Source organism: Pseudophryne corroboree, chromosome 6, assembly GCF_028390025.1.
Source record: "Pseudophryne corroboree isolate aPseCor3 chromosome 6, aPseCor3.hap2, whole genome shotgun sequence".
NCBI lineage: Eukaryota > Metazoa > Chordata > Amphibia > Anura > Myobatrachidae > Pseudophryne > Pseudophryne corroboree.
Genome location: NC_086449.1, coordinates 562,261,013 through 562,283,089, shown reverse-complemented (window position 1 = coordinate 562,283,089; position 22,077 = coordinate 562,261,013). Strand labels below are relative to the sequence as shown.

The 22,077-nt window shown below is 43.8% G+C and overlaps 1 protein-coding gene across 1 annotated transcript in view; it reads left to right on the top strand.

Annotated features, from left to right (window-relative positions):
- Window positions 1-22,077, top strand: part of WASHC4 (WASH complex subunit 4) — a 209,637-nt gene that overhangs the window by 86,416 nt on the left and 101,144 nt on the right. The window contains exon 9 of the mRNA XM_063927760.1: window positions 7,227-7,330. Coding sequence (XP_063783830.1) covers window positions 7,227-7,330 — 104 coding nt within the window. The remainder of the gene's footprint in view (window positions 1-7,226; window positions 7,331-22,077) is intronic.

The window sequence follows — 22,077 nt, the reverse complement described above, 5'->3', positions numbered from 1 at the left end:
CAGTTTCTCTAACTGAGGTCTGGAGGAGGGGCATAGTGGGAGGAGCCAGTTCACACCCATCTAAAGTTCTTTATAGTGCCCATGTCTCCTGCGGAGCCTGTCTATACCCCATGGTCCTTACGGAGTCCCCAGCATCCTCTACGGACTAGGAGAAAAAGATTTACCGGTAGGTTTAAAATCTTATCTTTGAATCTAAAGTCCTAAAATTAAAATCCTTGAATCCTTACCTGATGGGTGTTCAAGTTCAAAATGGAATCCTTGCGAGCAGTGATTGCGGGCCTGGAAGACCAGGAATTCATGGTTTTCCTTGGATATCAAGGACGCCTATCTCCATATTCTGATTTGGCCGCCTCATCAGGCGTACCTGAGGTTTGTCCTGCTGGACAATCACTACCAATTCCATGCACTACCCTTCAGCCTGTCCACAGCTCCGAGGGTGTTCACGAAGGTGATGGCGGAGATGATGTTCCAGCTTCGGGTCCAGTGAGTCAATGTTGTTCCTTACCTGGACAATCTTCTGATCAAGCTAGAAAGGATGTGTGGGTGTAGGGAGTTGGCGCTAGAATTAGGGCGGGGAGTGAAGCTGATGATTCAGCTGGGAGATTATGGTTTTTAGGTGATGAAAAATGAATACTTATCTGAATTTTTTTTTCAGTCGTTTCCCAGTTCCTAAGGGAAGGTGTTATTCCTCCAGGAGTAGTGGGATCATACGGCAAGATGGTATGAAAAACACAAAATGACAAATTTTGGGGTTTTGGGAATCCTCAATAAAATGAACATTTTTTGATAAGTAATAAAATTGGGTCTCAGGTAAGATAGTCGTACCTCACTTACAAAAAGTGAGTGAGGTTATAAGCATGTAAAGGTTTCTTTTATATGCTGGTGCTGGAATTTTCAGCATACCTAACTTACAATAAAGGTATAAACACATCAAGGTATCTTTGTGAGCTGTGCTGCGTACCGGTACTCACTGGAAGAAGCGTGTTCCGTCTGCACATCAAGGTATCTTTTATCCAATCAGCATTCTTATTAGGCCACCCATATTAAAAAAAAGGGATTTATTGGATAAAAACAAATGGAGAATTTACACACAGAGGGAGTATTGACCACGAGGAAGGAACTGCCAGACAGGGGAACCTGTAGGACCAGGAATTAAGAAGGTCGTACCTTTCCCCAGCCGTGCAGATAGCCGTCCGAGTGGGCCAAAATCCTCCTCCTACTGCACGGCTGGGGAAAGGTACGACCTTCTTAATTCCTTTTTCAAGTTCTTTTGGTACCGGGCCATGTGAACTGGATTGTAGATGGTCCTACAGGTTCCCCTGTCTGGCAGTTCCTTCCTCGTGGTCAATCCTACCAGATGACAAGGTGAGAACACTTCAGGAGATGGTCCACATGGTGTTCTGACCTACTCAAGTGTCCATCCACCTTTGCATAAGATTGTTGGGAAAGATGGTCACCTCATATGAGGCGATCCAATATGGGAGGTTCCATGCCAGGACTTTTCAGTTGGATCTCCTGAGCAAGTGGTCCGGATCACATCTTCAGATGCACCGGATGATACGGCTGTCGCCTCAAGCCAGGATTTCCCTCCTGTGGTGGCTGCAATCCTGAAATCTCCTGGAAGGCCGGAGTTTCGGGATTCAGGATTGGATCCTCCTCACAATGGATGCGAGTCAGAAAGGACGGGGAGCTTTCACCCAAGGGGCGCAGTTCCAGGGCAGGTGGTCAGCCCACGAAGCTTTCCTTCCGATCAACATTCTGGAGCTTCAGGCGATCTTCGATGCTCTGCTTCAGGCCTCTCCTCTACTCAAGGATTGTGTGATCCAAGTACAGTCTGACAATGCCACAGTAGTGGCGTACATGAATCGACAAGGAGGAACACTGCATGCGAGAGGTGTCAAAAATACTCCTCTAGGCAGAAAGAAACAAGAGCAATGTCGGCAATCTTCATGCCGGGTGTGGAGAACTGGGAAGCGGATTTCCTGAGTCGTCACGATCTCCACCCAGGGGAGTGGGGTCTCCACCAGCAGGTTTTCCAACAGATCGTCCGCCGGTGGGGCTGCCCACAGATAGACATGATGGCTTCTTGTCTCAATAAGAAGCTTCATTGGTATTGCTCACGAACCAGGGACCCTCAGGTGAGGGCAGTGGATGCACCGACGTCGCCTTGGCCTTACCGGCTGGTCTACCCGTTTCCTCCGACTCCGTTGCTCCCAAGGGTGCTAAAGCGCATCAGACAATTCTGATTGCCCCGGATTGGCCTTGTAGGGCGTGGTACGCGGATCTTTTGGACATTTCCGTAGAAGACACTTGGCCTCTACCTCTCAGAAGAGATCTCCTTCAACAAGGACCGTTCGTCTACCCAGACTTACGGCGGCTTCGTTTGACGGCATGGAGGTTGAGCGGAACATCCTAGCTCACAAGGGCCTTTCCAAGAATGTTATTGCTACCATGGTTCAGGCCAGGAAACCTGTGACGTCAAAACACTATCATCATATCTGGAGAAGATCTGTCTCTTTGTGTGAGGAACGCACGTATCCACCTGCAGAGTTCCACTTGGGCTGTTTCTTATGTTTCCTGCAGGCTGGTGTGTATAAGTGCTTACGTCTGGGTTCCATTAAGGTCCAGATTTCAGCTCTTTCCATTTTCTTCCAGAAGAAATTGTCTGTGTTGCTAGAAGTTCAGACTTTCTTGCAAGGGGTACTCCACATACAACCTCCTTTTGTGCCTGGGATTTGAATGTAGTGTTGAAATTTCTACAGTCCACCTGGTTTGAACCTCTGCTGACGGTAGAACACAAGTACCTCATGTGGAAGACGGCGATGTTACTGGCCCTGGCTTCTGCTAGTCGTGTCTCAGAATTGGGGGCCTTATCATGTAAAAGTCCGTACTTGGTCTTTTAAGAGTACAGAGCAGAGCTCCGGACTATGCAGCAGTTCCTGCCAAAGGTTGTCTCCGCATTTCACCTGAATCAGCCTATTGTGATTCTGTCCAGTTCTGATACTTCTGCTCCTTCGGAGGCGTTGGATGCTGTGTGTGCCTTGAAAATCTATGTCAAGCAAACCACTCGGATCAGAAAGACGGATTCCTTGTTCGTGCTCTGTGTTGCGCAGAATAAAGGTTGTCCTGCTTCGAAGCCGTCAATTGCTTGTTGGATTAGACTTACTATCTAACAGGCTTATGTGTCGGCAGCCTTATCTGTTCCTAAGTCTCTGAAGGTCCACTCTACGAGATCAGTGGGTTCTTCCTGGGCGGCTGTTCGTGGAGTCTCGGCCTTGCAACTATGCCGAGCTGCTACCTGGTTGGGGAAGAACACCTTTGTGAAGTTCTACAAGTTTGATACCCTGGCCAAAGAGGATTCCCAGTTTGGGCAGGCAGTGCTGCAGCAGTCTCCGCACATTCCCGCCTGTTCTGGAAGCTTTGGGACAGCCCTATCGTACGAAGTCTCCCACAATATCCCTTATGGATGCTAGAGAAAATAAGATTTTAATTACCTATCTGTAAATCCTTTTCTCATAGTCCATAAGGGATATTGGGCGCCCGTCTCAGTTGGTGACTTTCTGCAGGTTCTCTTTTATGTGGTTACCTGTTCAGCAGTTGCTGTTGTTATCAGCTGTTGCTGGTCGTTATATGTTCGTGGTGCGCTGGTATATCAATCTCACCACACTTTTTGTTCTCATATTCCTCCTTAGGGCACGTTTTTACCTATAACTGCCTGTGGGAGGGGGCATAGAGGGGAGGAGCCAGTTCACCCAGTGAAGAAAATTTAAAGTGCACTGGCTCCTTTGGACCCCGTCTATACCCATCGTACTAAGTCTCCCCCAATATCCCTTATGGTCTACGAGTAAAGGATTTTACTTTTAGGGGGGGGGGGGGGGGCGCCAGATATAACATGTGCAGAGAGAGTTAGATTTGGGTGGGGTGTGCTCAAACTGACATCTACATTGCAGTGTAATAATAAAGCAGCCAGTATTTACCCTGCACAGAAACAAAATAACCCACCCAAATCTAACACTCCCTGCAAATGTTATATCTGCCCCACCTGCAGTGCACATGGTTTTGCCCAACTGTTAACAAATTTGCTGCTGCGATCAACTCTGAATTACCCCCATTATACGATGGTTGTTGCATTCGTGGATTGCAACATCGTTCAATATATCATATACAGTATACTCCGCTTTACATAAGTCTAATTCAGGCATTAGCCGCAGAGGTCTGTGCTCGCTACCTTACCTTGGCCCTCATTCAGAGTCGATCGCTAGCTGCCTTTGTTCGCTGCGTAGTGATCAGTTAAAAAAATGGCAAAACTGCGCATGCACTGCAATGCGCACGCGTGGTGTACGGGTGCAAAGAGCGAAGCTTTCAGTCGCACAGCCGATCGCAAGGAGATTGACAGAAAGAGGGCATTTGTGGGTGGCAACTGACAGTTTTCTTGGAGTGTTTGGAAAAATGCAGGCGTGGCCGGGCGTTTGCTGGGCGGGTATCTGACGTCATTACCGTGTCATTCGTCACAGCTATCATCGCACAGAATAAGTAACTACAGGGCTGGTCTTGTTCTGCACAAAATGTGTTTGCAGGAGCTCCGCTGCACAGGCATTCACACTCCTGCAAAGCGAAAATACACTCCCCCGTGGGCGGCGACTATGCGTTTGCACTGCTGCTAAAAGTAGCTAGCGAGTGATCAACTCGGAATGAGGGCCCTTGTCAGAGTGAACGTGGAAGACAGCCTGACCAAAAATTGGGGTGGTATTCATGTGACCGCCGGTCAGCTGACCGACAGTCACATGACCTCCTCCACCATCCCGACAGCTCACTTTCACGATGGTCGGCATGCCGACCAACAGGGACCATTTCCACTCGTGGGTGTCCACGACACCCATAGAGTGGGAATAGAACCCGTGGCGAGCGCAGCGAGCCCGCAAGGGGCTTGCTGCACTCGCCCCTCCCCGCTGGGATCCCAGCGTCGGTATGCTGCCGGGATCCCGGCGCCGGTCAGCCGTACTACACCCAAAAAATTGACATGCAAAATGAATGAATATATTATTGTCAAGGCTACCATTGGAAAGAAACTGAGGTCTTTTCAGCTAATGGATATAGAGGGGATGGAGCACAGATTTGATTCTAATAAACAAGGTTGGTTTTGTGGGCTGCGTTTATATATTAAAGTTTGTATTTGTTTCTTAAATCCACACAAATTAATCTGACACCTTTGCTACCTTAGTCCCCTGAGCACATCTCTCAACTGCCCTTTATATGCATACACACTTTTCCCTGAATTAGGGGGTCATTCAGACCTGATCGCTCGCTAGCGTTTTTTGCACCGCTGCAAGCAGGTCAGAACTGCGTATGCACTGCAATGCGCAGGCCCGTCTCATGGGTACAAAGCTGCCCAGCGATGGATTGTACGAAGAATCCGTTTGCACAGTCGTTCGCAAGGAGATTGACAGGAAGCAGGCTTTGCGGGTGTCAACTGACCGTTTTCTGGGAGTGTTTGGAAAACTGCAGGTGTGTCCAGGCGTTTGCAGGGAGGGCTCCTGACGTCCATTCCAGTCCCGCACTGGCTGAAGTGATCGCAGTGGCTGAGTAAGTTCTGAGCTACTCAGAAACTGCACACACTTGCACAGCTAAAATACACTCCCCGGTGGGCGGCAACTATGCGAACGAAGGACTGCAAAAAAAACAGCTAGCGGGCGATCAACTCTGAATGAGGGCCTTAGACCGGGACCCATTCGGGTGAGAAATCCAGCACATTCAGCTAAATCCCATGCTCCATCTAGCTTCTGATAGTGTCGATTATCTTTACAGGAATGAAAGCTATACCTTAAACACACCTTAAACCTTTAGCCGCTGTGGCCGCTTTACTTAATTCACACTACGCACCTTTTACGCTATCAGCGTAAAAGGGTTCCGTAGTGTACGGACTTTGCGTACACACGCTGCGCTGACGGTACAAAGTACTCGCAGCGCATACACACCCAGAGATATACTTAAAACCTTCTACAGCAATGCAATGCAATAATAATAATAATAATAATACACTTTAAACCTTAGCAGGGCAATGAGCACACGACACCAATTGTGATTAACCGCTGGATTCCGACACCACAGTGGATTATTTCTGAAAGGGGGTTTACAATACAAATTATACACTACAATACAAGACAATATATATAACAGAATAATGGCTACAGTCAATGTACATACGTGAGAATATTCGCATGCGCTTCCTGGTCCAGTCCTCCGTAATCAAATAGATAACGTTGTGAGTCTTGTGAATTGCCGGCCTGAAGCAGGCTTTATTTATACAAGTCTTCCAAAAGCAATACCATGGATACTGTAATCCCTTTGTCCATTGGACACAGGGATGCACCTTTACAGTACAGGAGAGGTCATAGGTTGATTTAAAAAGGTAGGCGATGTCTTTCTCAACTGCTCTTGTGAGTGGTCTCCTCTGGATTCCCGCCGCATACATAATATACAGTAAATACAGTTTATATCTATATTCTGCTTCTGCACATAACGATCCGCAGGAACATGCGATCTTCCGCAGACCAACACCGGAATATTTCCCTTAAAATACCCTACAGCTGGATACCAAATACCACCTTATAACCTTAGTCTGTCCCCTCCTATCCTGTAAAGGTGAATCCCCTTGTTCTGCAACCATTTAAACAGCTATAACTTTCTGATGTGGTGCAAGGAGACTATGTGTACATTGTGCACTATTTGGATTAAATATGTAATGTGTTTTGATGGCTCTCCATGCGTACACAAACTCTGCAGTAAATACCCATACCACGCGCCGATGCGCAGGTCACGCGGGAGCGACCATACGCAAATTTCGGATATGTGCACGCACGGGAGAACAAGTGCACGCACAGTGGGCATGTGTGTGCAGTTTATACGTGCTGTGTGTTCTTCAATATTTTTCGACTTTGACGCTTCAAATAATGCACATTGTGTGTACATGAGTTGCTGTTAAAAATACAGGAGTGAGCAATATATTGAGTTCTCCATTCAAAACACAATCTTTGTGCACATCAGCTATGCAGATGTACTTTTGTAACTAGGAACGTGCAGCTAACAAAAAATAATTGTGCATCTATAGCCCACAGCACCATAGACCCTACTGTATGCCTGTAAGTTATTGCTTATGTTTTGATGGTGGCACTTTTCTTGTACAGGTATCCATTGTCATGTAAATTGCTGTTATTCCATTTCCCCAGACGATGTATAAGCACCTGGGGGAGCTGCTGACCGTGCTGCTGACTCTGGATGAGATCATAGAAAACCATGCTACTCTGAAGGATCACTGGACCATGTATAAAAGGTTGGTTAATAGATTTGTCTTAAAACCACCCTAAATGTTTTCTGTCCAAAGAACATTGATAAATCCCTTACCAATTTTAGTCTCTCTTTAAATGTTATATTGTCTTGCATAGCTGTTGTGGGGATACGGGATTATATAGCTCTTGTACTCCAGGTCAGCCGGAGGGCTTGCTTATGTGCTGGCTGGTTGTATCCGTTGTCACAGCGACTTCAGAACCACTTAGACACACAACTGGAAACATACAGGTGTACTTTATGTTAAAAATGGAGATATACAGTCACGCAAGAAACAAAACACATATCACAGCCAGGTGTTTCGCTGCCAGCAGCTTCTACTTCATTCTACCTTGAAGGGACAGTGATCATCGTCTTCCCTGGAGCGCTGTGCTGATCCCTGGACCACACCATTCGTATCTCTACTGGCTTCTGGCTTATTCTAGTGCACAAAGCAACAGGGTGTGTGTGGGACTAGTATTACAGTCACTGGCACCATCCTAAAATCCACACACAATATAGCGGTCTACTTGCAGGCACTCGGCCTGATTCAGATATGTGTGCGTATACATTCCCAGCTGCGAATTTGTATGCAACGACTGTGTGAAAATATACAAATGTCTCCGCTGTCTGTTCACAGCTGCTGGGACTTGCTACACAAATCCAAAGACACAGCATCTGTCACAGATCAGTCTATTATCGAAGTTCTAAGTAGTTTTATAGACGCAGCATAGACGCAGCATGGCCGCAGCAAGTATGATGTCGGAGCCGTTGCTGCTGCATTCAGGATCGCAGACTCAAACAGGTGCCCAAACAGTCGCAGTATGTCTGCATTTTTGCTGCTACTCCCTCAAATGGTCCCGGACTGTCAAATCACTTAGCAAATAAATCCTCTCTGTGACTGCTGTTGCGGTACATGTGCAGTGAGACTTAGATGCATGCGCAGACCACCGATAATCACTCCACTGCAAAAAATCTGGTTTGCATACAACTCTGAAACTGTCCCTTAGTCCTGCAAAGCCTTTAGCCAGCGTCCAGCACAAGTCCCCTGGGTGCCTCTGAGTGCCCCAGTAATTCCTGGTGACCGTAACCTTTCAGGGGACATGTTGGTGAATCTAACAGCACAAACAGAACCCACCAGGTGACATTTAATATAAAGGAAGATGACATCTTTCAGAATATATATATATATATATATATATATATATATATATATATATATATATAATATTACAAAAAAAAATACCCTATTAATTGCGCATGGAATTAATGGGCTGCAACCTAATAGAGATCTCCTGCTACTGGAGATCTAACAATCACAATAAGTTCCTTAGGTGCGCCAATATAATCAGGATATATTTTATGACTATCCTCTATGAAACCAATGTCCTTTTATATCACAAATGTCAATATATCTTATTTAAAAAAAAATGTATTTCAATGTGCATACAAATGTAAAAACATTTACATAAAACTGAAACATAAGAATACAATAGATAATATCGTTAAGACCTGTTTAACATTTTAGAGGCTAGATGTTCATACACTTCACCCTTACGGGTGTGAGCTCACAAGTGGAGGGCCTCTGTATATTTCCAGGTCGTTTTAGATAACCCAACATGTTTCGTTCCTTCAGTTGGACTTCCTCAGGGGTATATATTTAGATATTATGATGTATTGAGAGTAGATCTGATTTTACACAATAGTGCTCATAATAATCGTGGATTCTGATAGGAATGTCTCTAAGGTCCGTTTAAGTTCTTATCTTTAAACGTATATAGTACGTATAGTATAAACCAGAAATCTCTGTAGACTCGGTCTCTGAAGAATATATTTGTTGATACCTAATCAGAAGAGTTAGAATTATGAGAAATGGTCGATTCCCATCCACAGATAATATAGAAATGTCTTGTAATTGCTGTGTTAGTATCAGTCTTTCTAGCCATAAGCTGCATTTGTATGCACATTGAAATAAATGTTAAAAAAAAAAAAAAAAGATATATTGACATTTGTGATATAAAAGGACATTGGTTTCATAGAGGATAGTTATAAAATATATCCTGATTATATTGGCGCACCTAAGGAATATATTGTTGTCCTATACAGTACTCTACAAGAGGGGATGAGTACACGAGCACAGATCCGTAAGCATCAGCCTGGAAGTTATTTTCCTAAATTGTATGTACACATTTGGTAATAGTCTATAAACGTGCATGGATCTGGGAATGTAATGAAAGATGTGTTTGAGGTTTTTACACCATCTGTTGTCTTCTGTCCCATTTCTTTTTCTTAAAAGCAGTGTTTTGTGTCGAGGATTTTCCTGATAATTGTTCTCCTTTATACAAGATCACATTACCCTACTTTTTTTATTATGAAGTAATGAGTCAGTAAAATTAAATTATATATATATATATATATATATATATATATATATATATATATATGAAAAGCCATTTTTTTTTCTGTTTGTTTTTTTCATTAAGTTTGAATTAAGTTTTACTCCACGAAAAGTGCTGAGGAAGCAACAAAAATGGCAATATATAAAGTCATAGTTATGAACTTCCTAGAGTCCTATGAAGTTCTAGCTACATTTCCATTCCTTTTCTATTGAATCCCTAGATAGATTTTTTAAAAGCATGAATGTTTTTTTCCCGCAAGGATCTTCAGTTGCTCCCTTACACAGCAAAATTGCAATCAAAGCCTAATTTCGCAACGTTAACTACAGAAATGTAAATGCTAAACGGTTTATAAGATGGTAGGTAATAAATGTAGAATCGGACTTGCATGTTTTCTGCCATAATCTGTGGTCTAAGAAAACCCTAATAAAATCTGTCCATTTCTTTGGTTGATCTCCAGAACTCTTAACAAATCCCCTCTTGCGCTATAAATGATATGGTATGGCAAAGAGTTCAATAAATCAAACTTGTTATTCCATATATTTTATATATTTTAATACATAAAAAATATATGTGTGTGTGTGTGTGTGTGTATATATATATATATATATATATATATATATATATATATGTCAATAAAAAAGCTGCGCATCAGACACACTTTCCTTTTTCACGTATCCAGTAGATTTTTAGAAAGTCCTGTGTCCCGTTTTTTATATACGATGTATGCTGCCGCTTCCTCCGTTTAGGAATTAGAGCCACTAATTCCAATGCACATGTAACGAAAGGAGAATGGAGGGCGCAGGTTTAAGTAAAAGGTTTACAATTCCATTTATTAAAAACAAATGCTCACATACATCTCAGTTTAAAATGGTGCGTTCCGTCCTTCATAGCAATCAAGCCCCGGAGCCGCTCTCTCCCACAACCGATCCTCCGTCTCTCTGTCAGGAATCACGGGCAGTCGGTCCTTCTTTCACCGGGAACAAGACCAGAGTATGACAGTCTGTCACCAGCTCCACAGGCCACGCCCAACGCGTTTCGTCAATGGACTTCGTCAGGGGGTGTGGCTATGAACTATCTCACACTTCATTTATACCTCAAGAAACACCTGTACGTAATTATCCTATAAACCTGTGCAATCTACAAGGATTGGAAGCATTTTTGCTAACACATTCTATACACATATATAAATATCAGAATCACATGCTTTTAAGAGATTTATATACAGTGAAATCTCTCCAAAAAACTTTTACAAATATCTATTCATATACAGGTTGAGTATCCCATATCCAAATATTCCGAAATACGGAATATTCCGAAATACGGACTTTTTTGAGCGAGAGTGAGATAGTGAAACCTTTGTTTTTTGATGGCACAATGTACACAAACTTTGTTTAATACACAAGGTTATTCAAAATATTGCATTAAATGACATCCAGACTGTGTGTATAAGGTGTATATGAAACATAAATGAATTGTGTGAATGTACACACACTTTGTTTAATGCACAAAGTTATAAAAAATATCAGCTAAAATGACCTTCAGGCTGTGTGTATAAGGTGTATATGAAACATAAATGCATTCTGTGCTTAGATTTAGGTCCCATCACCATGATATCTCATTATGGTATGAAATTATTCCAAAATACGGAAAAATCCGATATCCCAAATTTCTCTGGTCCCAAGCATTTTGGATAAGGGATACTCAACCTGTACCATTATTTATAAACCGCTACTACATATCAACATCATATCTCTACCTGGTAGCTCTCATATAATAACGAATTTAAAAAGGAATTTTAAAAGGAATTTTAAAAAGAATTTTAAAAAGACACAACAAATATAGGTACTCCAGATATCACATATTAGCGCAATACAACCTGAAAGAGAGTAAATGAAACGGTGACTGGCAACAGATACAACCTTCATAATAAATCATTTCAAGGGATAAATCCAGAGAATAATACTTATTTTAATATGCTTAAGTTTAACAAAGGCATTTATTATAAGTTAACCCCTTTCAGCCTGTATTCCAATATACCCATAGGAGCTCAGCTCACAGTGGGGCAAAGGGATCAATGATCCGACTACAATGCCGCACAGAGCGAGGTCCCTGTGGTACATCTAATGTAAAAAAGGGGTAATATCATAATTCTCGTTTAGTCCTAATGGACTGATTGTCTCTAACGCATGGATCCAAAAAACCTCCCTTTTACTAAGCTGTTTCAGAATATCTCCCCCTCTATCATCTAACCTAACATGCTCCAGTGCTTTAAAGCTGAATTTACTTAGATCACCTCCATTGCACTTCAAAAAATGCCTGGGGATACTATGCTCCTGACATTTATTAGTTATACTTCTTGTGTGTTCTAACATACGGATTTTTAACTGGCGTTTGGTCTTGCCTATATAACGTGCTCCACATGTGCACTCCACCATATATATCACACAAGTGGTCTGACAGTTTATTATTTCATTAATAACCCAATGCTTACTTTTATCCCTGTTCCAGATTTTCTTTCTTTCTTTACTTACAAAGGAACACATTTTACATCTCCCACATGGGAAGAATCCGGTTGTTTTTTTCAACCAGGAGTCATCCTTCATTTTTGGCAGATTACTAGGCGCTAGAGAATTCTTTAAGTTTCTCGCCTTTCTAAACACGACTTGTGGTTTTTCTGGCAACAACCCTTTAAGCACCGGATCTATTGATAAGATGTCCCAATGCTTTATGAGAATGTTTTTGATTTCCCTGCTCTTAGTATTATAACCCGTAACAAAAGGTATTAGGGTATTTTTTCTTTCATTTTTGTTCTTATAAGCCAAGAGACTTTTTCTATCTACCAAATCTGCTTTCTCCTTACATTTATCAACTAGTTGTAATGGATACTTTTTCTCCAGGAATCTGTTTTTATACAATTCTATTTGTTGCTCGTATATTACTATATCGGTGCAATTACGTTTAACCCTCAGGAATTGCGAATAAGGTATATTCGCAATCCAGTTTTTATAGTGGCAGCTGTTAAAATGCACGTAATTATTACTATCAACCTTTTTTATATATGTATAGGTATTTATAGTTTTTCCTGGACTCCATCCACTTGTATCAATCACCAAGTCAAGGTACTCTATTCTTTCAGTCTGGAAATTGGACGTAAATCTTAAATTGTAACTATTATTATTTAGATACAGCATGAACATATCAAACTCATCCCTACTTCCCCTCCATACTACCAGTATATCATCTATATAGCGATGGTAGGTGAAAAGTGATCCAGAAAAGGGATTATTATTATAGATCACCTCATGTTCCCATTTCCCTAAATACAGATTCGCTAGACTCGGCGCGTAGGGCGTACCCATCGCGCTGCCACACTGTTGATTATAGAATTGTCCTTGAAACTTAAAGTAATTGTTCTTAAGCACAAATTTTACACATTGAACCAGAAAAATCCTCATCTCTTCTGTGAGAGACAGGTCAAGGGTAAGAAAATAATAAACTGCTTCAAGTCCCTCCTTATGGGGTATGCTGGTGTACAACGACTCAACATCAATTGTACACCAGCATAGACCTTCTTCCCATTCCATGTTGTTCAGCACTCTTAATACATACGTTGAGTCTTGTACATAGGATTTCAACTGGGGGACATATTTCTTTATATGTATGTCAACATATTCGGAAAGCCTAGATGTGGCAGATTCTATTCCCGATATTATCGATCTCCCCGGCGGCTTTTCAAGCCGTTTATGGATTTTTGGGAGGAAATAGAAAATTGCCAACCTAGGGTTCGAATTATACACATAATTAACCTCTTCCTTACTAATGCAACCATCCCGCACACCTGTATCCAACAGTACTTTCAATTCATTTAATACTTTCCCACTTGGATCAGCCTGGAGTTTAGAGTATGTGTCAACATCATTCAGCAATCTATTAGCCTCCTCCAAATAATCGGTTCTATTCATCAATACTACACCCCCCCCCCCCTCCCCTTATCCGCCATTTTTATGACCAAATCAAAATTTTCCTCCAAGGACTTAATAGAATTTCTTTCATCCCTACCTAGATTATCCTTACATTTCACATTACTTTTACACAATTCATCAAAATCCCTCATAACCAATTTTGAAAAGGTCTCTAAATAACTTCCTCTAGATTCAAGGGGATAGTAGTTAGAACCTATTTTGAGGCCAGTTTTATTATCCGATTCTTTGGAACTGCTCATGCCATCACTCTTATTCTTCACAAAATGACGTTTTAGCGTCAACGTTCTTATAAATTTATTTGCATCAATAAAGAGTTCAAAATTATTTGGATTCTTATTAGGTGCAAAGGACAATCCTCTCTGGAGCAGTCTGATCTCACTTTGGGTTAAAACATGATCAGACAAATTAAAAATACCTGTTACTAATTTGGCCTCCTTTGTTTGTTTCCCTTTACCTCCTCTCTTTCCTCTCTTTGTTCTTCTTGTGTTTTCCTTTTTAACCCTACTCTCGGACTGCCTGAATCCTCGATCCCTGTTATCCCCCACCTCTCTCTTCTTCCTACTCCTCTCTGAAATTTTTTTTGCTGTTGTCCCCCATAATTCGGGGTACTTAAGGGGTCATATCTATTTCTAACGGGAACCCTAAAGTCTTCTCTTCTCTGTTCATATTTCCTATTCCTATACGGTACCTGTTGCCATTCCATGTGTTTTGAAGTACGTTCCTGCCATCTATCACGGTTATCATGCATAAACCTCTTATTTCCAAAATCTTTTCTATCACTCCATTTTCTAACATGTCCTTCTTTATAATCTTGTAGATCTCTCTGAAACTTTCTAACTTTTGTATCTATCACCTCTTTTTCTAATTTCTCTGACGTCCTAGTGGATGCTGGGAACTCCGTAAGGACCATGGGGAATAGCGGGCTCCGAAGGAGGCTGGGCACTCTAGAAAGATTTATGACTACCTGGTGTGCACTGGCTCCTCCCACTATGACCCTCCTCCAAGCCTCAGTTAGATCTTGTGCCCGGCCGAGGTTGGATGCACACTAGGGGCTCTCCTGAGCTCTTAGAAAGAAAGATAGACTTAGGTTTTTTATTTTCAGTGAGACCTGCTGGCAACAGGCTCACTGCAGCGAGGGACTAAGGGGAGAAGAAGCGAACTCGCCTGCTTGCAGCCGGATTGGGCTTCTTAGGATACTGGACACCATTAGCTCCAGAGGGATCGACCGCAGGCCCAGTCCTTGGTGTTCGGTCCCGGAGCCGCGCCGCCGTCCCCCTTACAGAGCTAGAAGCAAGAAGAGGTCTGGAAAATCTGCGGCAGAAGACATCAGTCTTCTCCAAGGTAGCGCACAGCACTGCAGCTGTGCGCCATTGCTCCTCACACACACTTCACACTCCGGTCACTGAGGGTGCAGGGCGCTGGGGGGGGGCGCCCTGAGAAGCAATTATAACACCTTGGCTGGCAAAAATACCACAATATATAGCCCTAGAGGCTATATATGTGGAAAATACCCCTGCCAGAATCCAGAAAAAAGCGGGAGAATAGGCCGCGGAAAAGGGGGGGAGCTATCTCCTGCAGCACACTGGCGCCATTTCTCCTTCACAGATCCACTGGAAGGAAGCTCCCTGGCTCTCCCCTGCAGTCTACACTACAGAAAAGGGTAAAAAAAGAGAGGGGGGGGGCACTAAATTTAGGCGCTGTATAAATTATATAGAAAAAGCAGCTATAGGGGACATAACTCAGTTAGTCCCTGCATTATATAGCGCTCTGGTGTGTGCTGGCATACTCTCACTCTGTCCCCCCAAAGGGCTTTTGTGGGTCCTGTCCTCTGTTGGAGCATTCCTTGTGTGTGTGCGGTGTGTCGGTACGGCTGTGTCGACATGTTTGATGAGGATAATGATGTGGAGACGGAGCAGATGCCTTTAGAAGGGATGTCACCCCCTGCGGGGCAGACACCTGAGTGGTTGAGCTTATGGAAAGAAATGAGTGCACGTATAGACTCCTTACATAAGAAATTTGACGACATGCCAAATGTGGGACAGCCGACTTCTCAGCTCGTGCCTGCCCAGGCGTCGCACAGGTCATCAGGGGCTCTAAAACGCCCGCTACCTCAGACCGCAGACCCAGATGTCGACACTGATACTGACACCAGTGTCGACGACGATGAGTCTAATCTGATGCCCACTAAGGCCATTCACTGCATGATTGGGGCAATGAAAGAGGTGTTACACATTTCTGATATAAATACAGGTACCACTAAAAAGGGTATTATGTTTGGGGAGAAAAAACTACCCGTAGTTTTTCCCCCATCAGATGAATTAAATGAAGTGTGTGAAGAAGCGTGGGCTTTCCCTGATAAAAAATTGGTAATTCCTAAGAAGGTACTAATGGCGTTCCCTTTCCCGCCAGAGGATAGGTCACGTTGGGAAACACCTCCTAGGGTGGATAAAGCGCTCACACGTTTGTCAAAAAAGGTGGCACTACAGTCTCCGGATACGGCCGCCCTCAAGGAACCTGCTGATAGAAAGCAGGAGGCGATCCTGAAGTCTGTATATACACACTCAGGCATTATACTTAGGCCAGCTATTGCGTCAGCTTGGATGTGCAGTGCTGCCGCTGCGTGGTCAGATAAACTGTCAGAAAATATTGACACATTAGACAGAGACACGATCCTGTTAACCATAGACCATATAAAAGACTCAGTCTTATATATGAGAGATGCACAGAGGGAAATCTGCCGACTGGCATCTAAAGTTAGTGCATTGTCCATTTCTGCTAGGAGAGGCTTATGGACTCGCCAGTGGACAGGAGATGCAGATTCTAAAAGGCACATGGAAGTGTTGCCATATACAGGTGAGGAATTATTTGGGGATGGTCTCTCGGACCTAGTTTCCACAGCAACGTCTGGGAAGTCAGCATTTTTACCCCATGTCCCCTCACAGCCTAAGAAGGCGCCGTTTTATCAGGTTCAGTCCTTTCGGACCCAGAAAAACAGGCGTGGAAAAGGCGGGTCTTTTCTATCCAGAGGCAGAGGTAGGGGAAAAAGGCTGCAACAAACAGCAGGTCCCCAGGAGCAAAAGTCCTCCCCCGCTTCTTCTTCCAAGTCCGCCGCATGACGGTGGGGCTCCACAGGCGGAGCCTGGTACGGTGGGGGGCCGCCTCAAGAATTTCAGCGATCAGTGGGCTCGCTCACAGGTGGATCCCTGGATCCTTCAAATAGTATCTCAGGGGTACAAACTGGAATTCGAGGCGTCTCCACCCCACCGGTTCCTAAAATCTGCCTTGCCGATTGCTCCCTCAGACAGGGAGGCGGTGCTAGCGGCAATTCACAAGCTGTATTCCCAGCAGGTGATAATCAAGGTACCCCTACTTCAACAAGGCCGGGGTTACTATTCCACACTATTTGTGGTACCGAAACCGGACGGTTCGGTGAGACCCATTTTAAATTTGAAATCCTTGAACACATACATAAAAAAATTCAAGTTCAAGATGGAATCGCTCAGGGCGGTTATTGCGAGCCTGGAAGAGGGGGATTACATGGTATCCCTGGACATCAAGGATGCTTACTTGCATGTCCCCATTTACCATCCTCACCAGGAGTACCTCAGATTTGTGGTACAGGATTGCCATTACCAATTCCAGACGCTGCCGTTTGGACTGTCCACAGCACCGAGGGTATTTACCAAGGTGATGGCGGAAATGATGATACTCCTTTGAAAAAAGGGAGTTTTAATTATCCCGTACTTGGACGATCTCCTAATAAAAGCGAGGTCCAAGGAACAGTTGTTGGTGGGAGTAGCACTATCTCAGGAGGTGCTGCACCAGCACGGCTGGATTCTGAATATCCCGAAGTCACAGCTGGTTCCGACGACACGGCTACTGTTCCTGGGTATGATTCTGGATACAGTCCAGAAAAAAGTGTTTCTCCCGGAGGAGAAAGCCAGGGAGTTGTCATCTCTAGTCAGAGACCTCCTGAAACCAAAACAGGTATCAGTGCATCGCTGCACGCGGGTTCTGGGAAAGATGGTGGCTTCTTACGAAGCAATTCCCTTCGGCAGGTTCCATGCCAGAATCTTTCAGTGGGACCTGTTGGACCAGTGGTCCGGATCGCATCTTCAGATGCATCGCTTGATAACCCTGTCTCCAAGAACCAGGGTGTCTCTACTGTGGTGGCTGCAGAGTGCCCATCTTCTAGAGGGCCGCAGATTCGGCATACAGGACTGGGTCCTGGTGACCACGGATGCCAGCCTTCGAGGCTGGGGGGCAGTCACAAAGGGAAGAAACTTCCAAGAACTATGGTCGAGTCAGGAGACTTCCCTTCACATAAATATTCTGGAACTAAGGGCCATCTACAATGCCCTAAGTCAAGCAAAATCCCTGCTTCTACACCAGCCGGTGCTGATCCAGTCAGACAACATCACGGCAGACGCCCATGTAAATCGACAGGGCGGCACAAGAAGCAGGATGGCGATGGCAGAAGCCACAAGAATTCTCCGATGGGCGGAGAATCATGTACTAGCACTGTCAGCAGTGTTCATTCCGGGAGTGGACAACTGGGAAGCAGACTTCCTCAGCAGACACGACCTCCACCCGGGAGAGTGGGGACTTCATTCAGAAGTCTTCCAGATGCTGGTAAACCGTTGGGAAAAACCACAGGTGGACATGATGGCGTCCCGCCTCAACAAAAAGTTAAAAAGATATTGCGCCAGGTCAAGGGACCCTCAGGCGGTAGCTGTGGACGCTCTAGTGACACCGTGGGTGTACCAGTCGGTTTATGTGTTCCCTCCTCTGCCTCTCATACCAAAGGTATTGAGAATAATAAGAAAGCGAGGAGTAAACACCATTCTCGTGGTTCCGGATTGGCCAAGACGAGCGTGGTACCCGGAACTTCAAGAGATGCTCTCAGAGGACCCGTGGCCTCTACCGCTCAGACAGGACTTGCTACAGCAGGGGCCCTGTCTGTTCCAAGACTTACCGCGGCTGCGTTTGACGGCATGGCGGTTGAACACCGGATCCTAAAGGAAAAGGGTATTCCGGAAGAAGTCATTCCTACGCTTATTAAGGCCAGGAAAGATGTTACGGCAAAGCATTATCACCGCATATGGCGGAAATATGTTGCATGGTGCGAGGCCAAAAAGGCCCCAACAGAGGAATTTCAACTAGGTCGATTTCTGCATTTCCTGCAAGCAGGAGTGAATATGGGCCTAAAACTAGGCTCCATTAAAGTACAGATCTCGGCTCTGTCGATTTTCTTTCAAAAAGAACTAGCTTCAGTACCTGAAGTTCAGACATTTGTGAAAGGAGTGCTGCATATTCAGCCCCCATTTGTGCCTCCTGTGGCACCTTGGGATCTCAACGTGATGTTGAGTTTCTTAAAATCACATTGGTTTGAGCCACTAAAAACCGTGGATCTGAAATATCTCACGTGGAAAGTGGTCATGTTATTGGCCTTGGCTTCAGCCAGGCGAGTGTCAGAATTGGCGGCTTTATCATGTAAAAGACCTTATCTGATTTTCCATATGGATAGGGCAGAATTGAGGACTCGTCCCCAATTTCTCCCTAAGGTGGTGTCAGCGTTTCACCTGAACCAGCCTATTGTGGTGCCTGCGGCTACTAAGGATTTGGAGGACTCCAAGTTGCTAGACGTTGTCAGGGCCCTGAAAATATATGTTTCCAGGACGGCTGGAGTCAGAAAATCTGACTCGCTGTTTATCCTGTATGCACCCAACAAGCTGGGTGCTCCTGCTTCTAAGCAGTCTATTGCTCGCTGGATTTGTAGTACAATTCAGCTTGCACATTCTGTGGCAGGCCTGCCACAGCCAAAATCTGTGAATGCCCATTCCACGAGGAAGGTGGGCTCATCTTGGGCGGCTGCCCGAGGGGTCTCGGCTTTACAACTTTGCCGAGCAGCTACTTGGTCAGGGGCAAACACGTTTGCAAAATTCTACAAATTTGATACCCTGGCTGAGGAGGACCTGGAGTTCTCTCATTCGGTGCTGCAGAGTCATCTGCACTCTCCCGCCCGTTTGGGAGCTTTGGTATAATCCCCATGGTCCTTACGGAGTTCCCAGCATCCACTAGGACGTCAGAGAAAATAAGAATTTACTCACCGGTAATTCTATTTCTCGTAGTCCGTAGTGGATGCTGGGCGCCCATCCCAAGTGCGGATTGTCTGCAATACTTGTAAATAGTTATTGTTAACTAAAGGGTTATTGTTGAGCCATCTGTTGAGAGGCTCAGTTGTTTTCATACTGTAAAACTGGATATAGTATCACGAGTTGTACGGTGTGATTGGTGTGGCTGGTAAGAGTCTTACCCGGGATTCTAAATCCTTCCTTATTATGTCAGCTCGTCCGGGCACAGTGTCCTAACTGAGGCTTGGAGGAGGGTCATAGTGGGAGGAGCCAGTGCACACCAGGTAGTCATAAATCTTTCTAGAGTGCCCAGCCTCCTTCGGAGCCCGCTATTCCCCATGGTCCTTACGGAGTTCCCAGCATCCACTAGGACGTCAGAGAAATTAGAAAAAGAGGTGATAGATACAAAAGTTAGATACAAAAGTTAGAAAGTTTCAGAGAGATCTACAAGATTATAAAGAAGGACATGTTAGAAAATGGAGTGATAGAAAAGATTTTGGAAATAAGAGGTTTATGCATGATAACCGTGATAGATGGCAGGAACGTACTTCAAAACACATGGAATGGCAACAGGTACCGTATAGGAATAGGAAATATGAACAGAGAAGAGAAGACTTTAGGGTTCCCGTTAGAAATAGATATGACCCCTTAAGTACCCCGAATTATGGGGGACAACAGCAAAAAAAAATTTCAGAGAGGAGTAGGAAGAAGAGAGAGGTGGGGGATAACAGGGATCGAGGATTCAGGCAGTCCGAGAGTAGGGTTAAAAAGGAAAACACAAGAAGAACAAAGAGAGGAAAGAGAGGAGGTAAAGGGAAACAAACAAAGGAGGCCAAATTAGTAACAGGTATTTTTAATTTGTCTGATCATGTTTTAACCCAAAGTGAGATCAGACTGCTCCAGAGAGGATTGTCCTTTGCACCTAATAAGAATCCAAATAATTTTGAACTCTTTATTGATGCAAATAAATTTATAAGAACGTTGACGCTAAAACGTCATTTTGTGAAGAATAAGAGTGATGGCATGAGCAGTTCCAAAGAATCGGATAATAAAACTGGCCTCAAAATAGGTTCTAACTACTATCCCCATAGTGGGAGGAGCCAGTGCACACCAGGTAGTCATAAATCTTTCTAGAGTGCCCAGCCTCCTTCGGAGCCCGCTATTCCCCATGGTCCTTACGGAGTCCCCAGCATCCACTACGGACTACGAGAAATAGAATTACCGGTGAGTAAATTCTTATTTTTTTCCTCTCAGCTCACTTTCTTTCATTAATTCGGTAAACTCTTTTATTTATTTCACAGGTTCTATTTTTTTATTCAGTTCATTTAATTCTGAATCAACCTCTTTTAATTCTCTCTTCCTCTCATGGAGTATTAATCTAATAAGGCTGAAGGAACATTCATCCAAAATTTCATACCAAGCATCTGTGAATTTTTTATTTTCATTACCAAATGTTGGTGCCTTAAACAATCGTAATCCCCTTGGGATGCGTTTGGCTTCAATATATTTCTCTAAGGTTGTTAATTCCCAGCTCATTTTCATCTCCTTTGTTAGAAGTTTCTCTATTTGTAAACACAATGAATCAAGATCCATACTCCCATCAGGTGTATGTTTAACCTTATTATCACCAGTACCTAAATACTCATTAAAAATCCTGTGTCTCTCATCAAATCTCCTCTGCCTCAAATCCATGATTATCGCACTTCAAAAATAACAGTATAAAGCACAGCCACACAACTAGGCTATGTGGAGCTAAGTATAAATATACAATAATAATAATGTATACATTTAAATATCTCAATGCATAATCAGATGCTGCAAGCCAAATGGTTAAAAATGTAAATGTCAATAAAAAAGCTGCGCATCAGACACACTTTCCTTTTTCACGTATCCAGTAGATTTTTAGAAAGTCCTGTGTCCCGTTTTTTATATACGATGTATGCTGCCGCTTCCTCCGTTTAGGAATTAGAGCCACTAATTCCAATGCACATGTAACTAAAGGAGAATGGAGGGCGCAGGTGTACGTAAAAGGTTTACAATTCCATTTATTAAAAACAAATGCTCACATACATCTCAGTTTAAAAGGGTTGTTGCCAGAAAAACCACAAGTCGTGTTTAGAAAGGCGAGAAACTTAAAGAATTCTCTAGCGCCTAGTAATCTGCCAAAAATGAAGGATGACTCCTGGTTGAAAAAAACAACCGGATTCTTCCCATGTGGGAGATGTAAAATGTGTTCCT